This window comes from Trachemys scripta, chromosome 4 (genome assembly GCF_013100865.1).
Source record: "Trachemys scripta elegans isolate TJP31775 chromosome 4, CAS_Tse_1.0, whole genome shotgun sequence".
Lineage (NCBI taxonomy): Eukaryota > Metazoa > Chordata > Testudines > Emydidae > Trachemys > Trachemys scripta.
The window spans coordinates 109,801,812-109,812,633 of record NC_048301.1 but is presented as its reverse complement, the minus strand read 5'-3'; the positions used below and the strand labels follow the sequence as shown (position 1 = coordinate 109,812,633).

Below are 10,822 nucleotides of genomic sequence, written 5' to 3'. Positions count from 1 at the left end.
CCGTATAATGATCCATGGCCTCATACACAAAAACAGCTGTCAGGCTCATTAGCTGACCCACAAAGCTAAGTGGCAGTGAGGGGGTTAGAAACCATGAGCACGTGGTCAAATTCCCTTACTTGAGCTACAGGAGAAGCTCCCTTAGCTGCTGTCGGTAATGGGACTCGGAGATGCCTTTTTGATCAGCAGCTGGTATGTGATACAGTTTCAGGCCGATCAAGGCTTGAGGAACTTGTTTCTGTCTCATCCAGGACAGAGCATATATTGCAGTGTATTGCAACTGCAGTGTGAGCCTGTGCCATGGGGCAGGATCTGAACCCAGGCCATTCGCATTCACTAGTGGTGGAAAACAGCACGTCGCAGCTTTGCTAGCAGAGAATGAATTTACACCTCTTGTGTTCTTTGTACAGAATCAACAACATAGAACAGAGCTGATTACAGACTGCAGGTACAAAAACATGGGCTAACACATTTACTACCTACAATATAACACTGTTACGGGAGGGATCACCAGCTGATGCTGTTACACAAGATCTTACAAGTTATTTTTCCTTTTGCAGAAGCAGTGTACAGGCTTGGTGGAAATGCTGCATTGTTGGTAGCTTGGTGAAGTTAGTTCTTTGGGGGAGCTTTTGCAAACAGCAGGGGCGATTTCTCACAGCCTTAATCTCTCGTAAGAGTTAATGTTGGGGTAAGTTGCTTGTGAGGAACTGGGCCTTGGTGTTTGGGTTAGGAGTTCTGAATGAGGGGGTGTGCCGGGGGTTGTTTATGACCACCTCTGTTCCAGGACTGGTGTATGGCTAAATAAAACAAGTTACAATAAGAAAATATGCAGATTCTGTGTCGCCAATTTCTCCCGCAGTGGGAAGCCAACCTGCAGGATCCTAACACCTGCCACCAACTAGAAGAAAGGTGACAATACATGATGTATTGAAACTATTTATACAATTGTATATTGGTTATTCCTCTATCTACGAGGGCCATGATAGTTCTATACTCCTAACTATAATAACGAGGGGATGGATTTTCACTGGTATTGTAAATAAGCTATAACCAGCCAGAAATGTAACAATTGCCACTATCCTGCACCCCAGCTGCTTGAGGGTTATAGCAGAGATTGAGCCCAAGTTCACCTGATCGCCCCCCATAGAACAAGACCCTACCACTAGAGTTAAGAGAATCTCCATTAGCTGTAACCAACATCAAGCTTCTAATGCACAGACAAGTGGTTCCATTTCCATCCAGTAGATAGCAGTGGCACACTAGCGTAGGGTGACCAGATGTCCCGATTTTATAGGGACAGTCCCGATTTTGGGGTCTTTTTCTTATATAGGCTCCTATTACCCCTCACCCCTGTCCCGATTTTTCACACTTGCTGTCTGGTTACCCTACACTAGCGTGTACGTTACCAGGTGGAAGTGGTCAATGCCTAAGAGGCCATAAACTTATCTGTCCCATACGATGTGTAGGTACGTAGAGCCCCCAAGCTCTGTTGAGACCTCTAGGCACTAGTGTAATACTAAATAATAAAAGGTGGGTTAGTGACAAATTCAGTTTGGGGAACATTTTCAAAGAGCGTCCTTTTTCTTATGCGTAGAAGAGAATGTTAGGTACAAGGGTGGTGGGCTTGGTGCCAGAGACCGTCTCATAAGCTCCCAACAATGCCAGCCCTTTGAATCTGGGCTCATCTTGTTTCCAGGTGAAGTGAGAAAACACCATAGCGTGAGGCTGGAGATTTTGCCTCTGACTCTCATGTGGCTCTTGCTGTATTTCAGCCAGAATCCCAAGCAGCTAAAGCATGGGGGGAGAAGGAAAACACACACATACCTCACCCCAGTGCTATTTCCCAGTGATTTAGCAGCTGTATTTTGCCCTCATGTTGTGGTTCTCTAGAGGGGAGATGCGTTGTAAAGGCTAACGCCACGTGGCTGGGCTATGACAGCCTGGTGTATAAAGGGGTGAATGCACGACCCTGCAGTTACAAGCAAACTGCACTTTTCCAGCTGCCAGTGAGGGACCGAGCAACTCAACAGCCTCTCCCTGAAGCACAAAAGCCCCCAGTGACAGAGTGACTTAGGGACCCCTGTCTCAGCCACCATTTTACTGTTAGTTTCCTGGCTGCATCCCCAGCTGCTGAAAACCTACACAGCTCCATTGACTTCAATGGAGTTATACCACTGTATATCTGCTGAGGGTCTGGTCCTCTGTTAGCTGAGCACCCATGCCCTTGAAAGCTCCCATGGTTTGACTGCCTTTCAGGATCTGAGATCATTGTTCTAGGCTAATAGTCACAAATACCACTCTATATATTTTCTGGCCCTAGGTTATGAAGAGCCCTGTACAAAGTCCTCAGGCAGACCTCTGTAACCTGCATAGCATACAGGCAAACCTCTGCCCATATCAGTCCAAAGGCACCCAGACCCTTACAATTTGGCTGCCCTAGGTAATTGCCTGTGTGATAGAGGGCAGCCAGATTTTATGGTTTGCCTGTATGCTATGCCGGTTACAGCCTCTGGAACGGAAGCTGAGACGTTTGCAGCTGGTGGAGTGATACAATGAGGTGGCTTTGACAACGGGTAAAGGGGTTGGCTCAGGACACTTGTCTCTGAGGCAGTGCAGGAATGTGGGGTCCCGCACATTCATCTTTAAAGGGGATAAGTCATGGTTTGGAACATTAGGCGGGGCAGACCCTATTGGGCTGTTAACCGATCCAGAGCCCCAGAAGTGTGGGGCAATTTATTGCTTCATGCATGGCACCTGGTTGGGTGCCACCCTTGGGTCTAGTTTTAAATAATATTTTAAAAATCCCATGCAATTGACAAGAGTTAGACGTGTTTTTCATATTGTCCTGGCCAAATTCCAGCTTGGCTATTTACATTGTGTACCACACAGAAATTTCGTCTGTCATTCAAATGGAGAAGTTATTAGTCACTTCCATTTCTAGCACAGGAAATGGGTTAAAGGGACTTTATCACATCCTAGCATTCAACACAGCCAGGCAACATTGTCATGCCAGACATTGTGAGGTGGCACTGGGGCTCTATGAGGCTGCACAGGCGGTGTAAGTGCTAGGGAGTGTTTCACACTGTGTATGCAAATACAGCTGGTTGGAAAATGGATTCTTTCTCTGCAGAATTTCAACTTTTGTGGGGGAAAAACAAAACAAAAACAAAAAAATACCTACCCCATACCTACTGAAAACTTTAACCTTTTTGGTTTTCTGCTGAAATATCTAAAATTTGGAGGGAAATAGACACTTTACACAACATCTCTAGTTTCACCAAAAACCCAGATTTTCATCAAAGAATGGAAGATTTTCTACCAGCCCAATTTGCAAGCTGTTACTAGAAGTTGCAGCACAAACGAATGAAAAAGGGGATGACCCTGATTTTGAGTGACACAAATGGTGATCTCCACCCAGAGCTGGTCCACCATCAAACTGGCTGCATTTTCCTGGTAGGGGAGTGACCCATGCGCACAACCTATAAGACATTTTGGGATCATAACACTAAAAATACTTTCTCCTTCAGGCTGGGAAATATATGTTGTCTCTTCTAAGAGTAAAAAGAACAGGAGTACTTGTGGCACCTTAGAGACTAACAAATTTATTTGAGCATAAGCTTTTGTGGGCTTCAGCCCACTTCTTCGGGTGCATAGAATGGAACACACAGAAAGAAGATATTTATACGTACAGAGAACATGAAAAGGTGGGAGTAGCCATACCAACTGTAAGAGGCCAATCAATTGAGATGAGCTATCATCAGCAGGAGAAAAAAAACCTTTGAAGTGATAATCGAGATGACCCATAGAGAGAAGCATGAGGAGAAAATACAGTAGCTCCAGTGAATAGACAAGGTTACACAAAGTTTTGTACATTGGCAAGAGGAATTTAAGAGTGTTCGGCTTCTTCCAGTTTAATAATCTGATGATTAAAAAGTGGATTATCCTGACAGTGTCCCTCTGAGAAACCAAACCAGAGATTAAGAAAATGCCCCAGGTTTTAAATTTAAAACTAGAACTTTCCCATGGGACAAAGATCATCATCCCGAAGGTTTTGGACATTTTGTTCTCTTCCGCTGATAAAAATGATGCGTGAGGGATGCAGTCTAAGCAACCCCATCTTGGGAGTTTGGGAAATGGTGGGGAGTAGAGAACTGTATTTACTACACTAATGTGAAACAGTGCAAACACTGTCCCATGGGCCCTGATTGCCCAATGCCTGCACCTGACACAGTCACTTTCACCTGTGCAAAGCGGGTGTCACAGAGTATCATTCTGACATAGCAACATTCTACCTCCCTATCACACTCACTCTGTCCCGGGGGTGAGTGGAGTGGAGACTCAGGCCCCGGATATACTGATAGGCACTATGGTAGTAGATTCAGTCCTCTCACTCAGAAGTCAATATATAATTATTTAGAGAGTGCTGTTAGGTAGACATAGCTCTTAAAAAATAATCCTGCCGAAAGCATCTTAAATCTAAGCTCCCATTCCTGCAAATACCTTCATTCATGTGATTAGTCCCTCTGCAGTCAGTGGGACTAGTCATGTGAGTAAAGTTATACATATAGAATCATAGAAATGTAGGGGGACCTCAAGAGGTCACCTAGTCCAGCCCCCTTTCTGAGTCAGGACTAAGTAAACCTAGACCATCCCTGATCATTGTTTGTCTAATCTGTTCTTAGAAACCTCCAGGGACAGGAAGATCACAGCCTCCCTTGATAACCTGTTCCAGTGTTATACCAATAGAATAAAAACCAGCAGGATCTTATTAAGAGGGATAAGGCAAGGATGCCACATTTATTGTAAATATAATGATAAAGCAAAAGATAAAAGTAAACAATGTTGTTTGACCACTTATTCCTATCACTACTTATTCCTTATACACACACACACACACATATAGATAGATAGATTTATTCACACAATCATTCATTTAAGTTCTGTAAAGGTGTTATAGTTACCAGCCTAGAAGTTGCTCATGCCAAATTACTGGCCAGGTATCTTGGTCATGAGGATGGAGCCGAGTCTGTGTCAGGTGCACCTGATGCTCCTGGAGGTTGGCAGCAGAACCAGAGACTCAAAGTCATCAGTCTTGAGAGTCCATTCTTATAGGATTTAATTCCTATGTTAGTCTATGGGAGCTGTTTCATTCTGCTGTTGCTGACTCAATCAGCAGATGGCACATTCCTGGGAACATTCTTGGGCACATTCCTGGTGACTCCAAACTGTTCAAAGTTTGTGTTTCTCATCCTTCCAGGTGATGAGGTGGATCCCAGTTTACCCTCCGGGGGTTCTGGTGGGCCACTTGACACATTCTTCGGCCGATGGATACTCCCTTTCTAGGCTGGCACCTCCCTAACCATTCATGTACATTAAGCATTCATCAGCATACATTACATATCTTAACCATATTTTAATTTACTGTCTCCACCACTTTCGGGGTGTGTGCTAATTCATTTGAGACTCCCGGCCCTTTAATCACAGAGGGTGGGGGGTCTGTCCTAGGAGCCATTGAATGAAGTGAAAGTCACTTAACAGCTTATAGTGTTTGTTTACATTGTATCAATTACTTCAAGAACAAAGTCAATTAACTTATTTGTAAGTTTTACATTAGTAATAAAGTATCTTTCACAGGATAGATATAGTCAATGGTTTCTACAGACAATAGCTTACATGTTTTAACAGAAGACCCAAGAGATTTTTGTACTTGATGAAACTGTTGGATTTTAAAGTGTGGGGGACAAATTATGAGAGGGTCACTGTCACTTGGGGGAATCACTGTTAGTACCTTCTTTAATATCCCTACACCAGTACTTAACTGTACATATAGTTAGAAAGCCTTGCCTACTCTCTAACCTAATAGGTCAGGTTTTCTAAACCTTTTATTATTTTTGTTGCTGTCTTCTGGACCCTCTTCAAACACCCACATCTTTCTCAAAGTCTGGCCCCCAAAACTTGATGCAATGCTGCAGCTGAGGCCTCAACAGTGCTGAGCAGTGCAGGACAATTACCTGCTGTGTCTTAGATACAACACTCCCATTCGCCTTTTTTTGGCCATGATATCACATTGTTGGCTCATATTCAATTTGTGATCCACTATAACCCCCAGATCCTTTTTGGCAGTACTACCTCCCAGACAGTTATTCCCCATTTTTTATTTGTGCATTTGATTTATCCTTCCTAGGTATAGTACTTTGCACTTGTCTTTATTTAATTTCATCTTGTTGATTTCAGACCAATTCTCCAATTTGCCACAGTTATTTTGAATTCTAATCCCGTCCTCCAAAGTTCTTGCAATGCCTCCTAGCTTGGTGTTATCTGTATGTTTTATAAACATACTCTCCAACCCATTGTCCAAGTCATTAGGAAAAATATTGAATAGTACCACACCCAGGACAGACCCTTGCAAGACCCCACTAGATACATTCTCACAGTTTGACAGCAAACCATTGACAACTTCTTCTTTCCCAATCAGCAAATTGACCAGCTCAGTCTGGGTTTTTTTAATATTTTCCTCTACTTACCATCTCCCTTTACCTCTCCTAGAGTTGAGGGAGGGGTAGGGGGGAAAAGATGAATGGGTAGTCAGTAATCCAGGTGCTGGCGACTAAGTATTATGGAAGTGGAGCTAACGAGGCACTTAGTGCTGAGAAAGTTAAAAAGGACCAGCTGAAAGCTACCTCCTGAAACATTTGTTGGCTCAGACAACAGGCTACTGGAAGGAAATGGTGTGAAAACCTTAGAGGTGACATATTGACTTACTCTTGTCTTTTCTTTAGTTCTTTTGCATGAAGAAATTGTGTTCTCTAGGGAGAAGATTTCTGTCCTGGGGTAGTATGATGTTGGGAGGGATTTAATAAGCAACAGGAAAGCCATCAAGAAAAGGATTTGTAAGGTGAAAAGCTACTGCTGTGGATTGCTGTAATATTCTTTGTTGCCAAAGGGAGCAGGCATAGCATTCTTCCCTAAACTCTGACTTGGGATATGGCTGTCAAACTCCTGCTAGAGAGAATGCTGTTAGCATAGTTCTGCTGGCTCAGACAGAACTTCACCTCGACACTAGTGAACCAGTAAAAGTGTGGTCTGTGTAAAGGTGAGTATGTATGGTGGCTGGTGAGATGGTACTATGTGCTTGCTAACTGAACAGCTATCTTGAACTGAGTCTGCACTTCAGGCTTATGCTCTTATGTTGAGTGCCTAACTAAGTGGTGTGGTTTCTTTCTTTCACCTTCAACTAACTCTTTAAACCCAGTGAGCTCTGTATAGGCAATTCCTCTAATAGCCTGTAATTCTGGGTGCTGCTTATGAGTGCTCAGAGTGAGCTGCTCAAATCCATACAAATCTGAAATTTTCACCTTGGTTCATAGTGGGCATGCTCCATGGCTTAACATAGGCGTTCAGAGTTCCCGTCCCCCCCCCCCCCCCCCCACACACAAATTGTTACCCATCTTTATCCTATAACTAGTTACTACAGAAGATATCATATCAACAAGGCTCTGGGGGCTTTCAAATTCCAAGGTGTAGGGTGAGACCATGGTTTTGCATATTCAGTCTTACAGTGCCCCCTCAACCAGGTGTTATGCTGATTAGTGGCTCCTAATGTCTGTCTCTGGCAATGTAAGAGCCCCAAACATAGGTCTCGAGCTCTGCTCCAAGGCAGTGTAATGAGTGGCACCCCCAGGTGTCACAAATAAGCCTTGGTGTGGTTCCACCTTGGTCATTGCTGGGTGCAGCAGCTGAAACCCCTGAAGCATCTGCCCCTTTCCCATAGCAAAAATAGCTACTGATCAAGAAAGATCAAAGGGGCAAGGGAACCTCTTCTCAGGCCATCTGCTGTAATCGAAAAGCCCTCCTTTCACAGATGGGTCAGCAAAAAGCACTAGAAGTCCCAGTCTACAACTCTCCAAGAGCTATGTGTGTGTCTGAACTAGACTTAAATATGGCTTGTCTGGCTAGTATGGCTATGGGATGGGGAGGGATGTAGGTTCTTGATTTGTGGGGGAGGGAGGAAAAATAGATTAAAATCTACAGGAAGAGCCTAACCCCTCAGCTTTCCAAGCAGACTCTTCCACCCCTGTGGCTTTGTTGTCCCTACTGATAGCCTGTTTGCTCAGCCACATGGGAAACTGTCCCCAGCAAAGGGGAAGGCCTTCAAAGTATGAACTTCACAACCTATCTGGGCTCCTCTACAGGACGGTGGTGCAGTAGGTGTTCAGAGAAGCTGTGAAAAAGAAGGGTTGGGGCAGATAAACTATTCTCCCCTGCGAAGGGCACAGACCAGAAGAGCAATACCTGTTCCTTCACATACTGGACAATAGCTGGCACCCAGCCTTGGACACCAGAACTTCTCTAATGAAAGCTACTGCCCAGGACACTTACCCTTTAACTTCCTGTGCTACTGACCTAGGCTCTCACTTATTGCACAGGTTATGAGTTGTGACCAACCGATCCCATGGTGTACAACATCCTTCCTGCTTCCAAGGTGAAGAGTAATAGTAATTGTGCTGCTACATTGTTCTCCACCAACCATTTCACCATGTTTAGAGTGTTGGAATGTTGGTTTGTTCCTACTGGGGCTTCTATCTAGTTTAACATGCATGCTCCCAAGTTTCCTGTCTCTTGTGCCAATGCAGCACTGGGTGACGGTTCACTCTTTCTTCCAGCCTATTGACAGAATGTCTGGACACGGCAAGAGGAAGGCAAAGCCCTGGTCTTCAAGATCCCAGTCAAAGAGGGCTGGTTTGCAATTCCCCGTGAGCCGTGTCCACCGGTACCTGAAGAAGGGGCGCTATGCAGTGAGAATAAGCCCCAGTGCTGCAGTCTACCTGGCCTCTGTGCTACAGTACCTGAGTGCTGAAGTGCTGGAGGCAGCAGGGTATGTGACCCAGGCAAAGGGGTACCAACGCATCATGCCAAGGCATATCCTGCTGGGCATTAAGTGTGACGACGAACTGCATAAACTGTTCAACCATGTGACTATTCCCCAAGGAGGTGTCCCGCCCAGAATTGAGAAGCCGCTTCTGACCAAGAAAACCAATAAAAAGTCTGTGAGTAGAAAGAGAGCTGCCCCCTGCTAGTTCCCCTCCAGCTGCAGCTGAACCTGGAAATGAGGAGTGGGGTCTGGCTCACTGAGACTGGATTTCTGTGCTACAGGCTTCACTTGGTGCACTTGGTTTGTGTGTTGCTGCTAAAGAATATTTATTCAGATTGGTGATTTGTATAATCTTTGATATATGAAATACAAGTTTATTAGACTATCTGGCTCTTGTGAGTCCTATTTATGCAGTAGATTGTAATAAGGAATCCAGCTCTGGTCTGTATGATTTAGAGAAAAATGGTCTTGTGTCCTGGTCTAGTGCCTTAGCCACAGGAGATCTGGTTTCAGTCCTGATTCTGATACAGGCAGAGCCATCCCTTAGGTATGGCAAATCGGGGCAACCGCTCTGGGCCCTGTAGGCCACCAATGTGATTGGCTGGTGCTGGGTGCAGGCGGTCCCAGACATGATGGATTGTCATTTCCGTACTGGGCCCCGCACCCCCTACAGGGGCAGCCCTGGATACAGGCTTCATTGTGCTCTCTTGAACAAGTTATTTAGGCCCAGATCCTCAAAGGTATTTAGGCACCTCCCTCCCTAGAGCCTTAATCTCTGCCTTAGTTCCTCCCCTATAAAATAGGGATAATTATGCCTCTTTCTTGTCTACTTATCTAAGTGCCTTGTACAATGGCCCCCCTAATATCAATTGGGGGGCCTTCAGATGTTCCCATAATACAACCAGTAATAGGATCTGGAGGAAGGGAGGCCCTTGCAGAAAACTGGTATTTCCACAATCCTACAGCAGGGGAGTGGGGAGAAGGACCGTCTTGATACAAGGCAGGCAGAGAACAGAAATGCCTTTATGTGAGAGGTGTCATGGTGGTCTTGCCCCCTCAGCTAATGACATTAATGTGCTGTGAGCAAGGCTACCCCAAACCTAGGTGAGAATGTTCAATTGGCCCAGAATGAGGCACAACTCTTATGTCACCAGTGTAGAGTCTGAACTATGTGGTTACTGTCAGCGGGGAGTCTGGTGTGAGACTAAGGGTATGTCTACACTACGGGATTAATCCGAATTTAGATAATTCGGATTTGAGAAACAGGTTGTATAAAGTCGAAATGAGTGCGGCCGCACTAGCACAGTAATTCGGTGGTGTGCGTCCAAGTTCCGGGGCTAGCGTCGATTTCTGCACCGTTGCACTGTGGGTAGCAAATCCATAGCTATCCCATAGTTCCCGCAGTCTCCCGCGCCCATTGGGATTGTGGGTTAAGATCCCAGTGCCTGATGGGACAAAAAACATCGTCGCAGGTGGTTCTGGGTACAGTCTCACTTCCTCCCTCCCTCCCTGCATGAAAGCAACGGACGGCAGACAACCATTTTCGCGCCTTTTTTCCTGGGTGGGTGAACACTGCAGACTCCATACCACGGCAAGCATGGAGCCCGCTGAGGTCAAGACAGCACTCATGAATATTGCAAACACCTCGCGCGTTCTCATGGAGTTTATGCTCAGCCAGGACCAGAAAAACGAGGAGAGGAGGCAGCGGCGGCGGCAGCATGATGAGGACATGGACACAGACACGGATACAGAATTCAGTGAAACCACAGGCCCCGGTGCTTTGGAGATCACGTTGTTAATGGGGCAGATTCTATCCATGGAACGCCGATTCTGGGCCCGGGAGACAAGCACAGACTGGTGGGACCGCATAGTGTTGCAGGTCTGGGACGATTCCCAGTGGCTGCGGAACTTTCGCATGCGTAAGGGCACTTTCATGGAACTTTGTGA

The 10,822-nt window shown here is 45.5% G+C and overlaps 1 protein-coding gene across 1 annotated transcript; it reads left to right on the top strand.

Annotated features, from left to right (window-relative positions):
- Positions 1-8,335: 8,335 nt before the first annotated feature.
- LOC117876829 (late histone H2A.1-like) lies at positions 8,336-9,219 on the top strand. Its single transcript, XM_034769273.1, has one exon. The coding sequence runs from the start codon at positions 8,601-8,603 to the stop codon at positions 9,078-9,080; it is 480 nt and encodes a 159-aa protein (XP_034625164.1). The 5' UTR covers positions 8,336-8,600; the 3' UTR covers positions 9,081-9,219.
- Positions 9,220-10,822: the final 1,603 nt, after the last annotated feature.

Coding starts and splice junctions, on each gene's coding strand:
- LOC117876829 (XM_034769273.1), top strand. CDS start 8,601: ATGCTCCCAAGTTTCCTGTCTCTTGTGCCAATGCAGCACTGGGTGACG.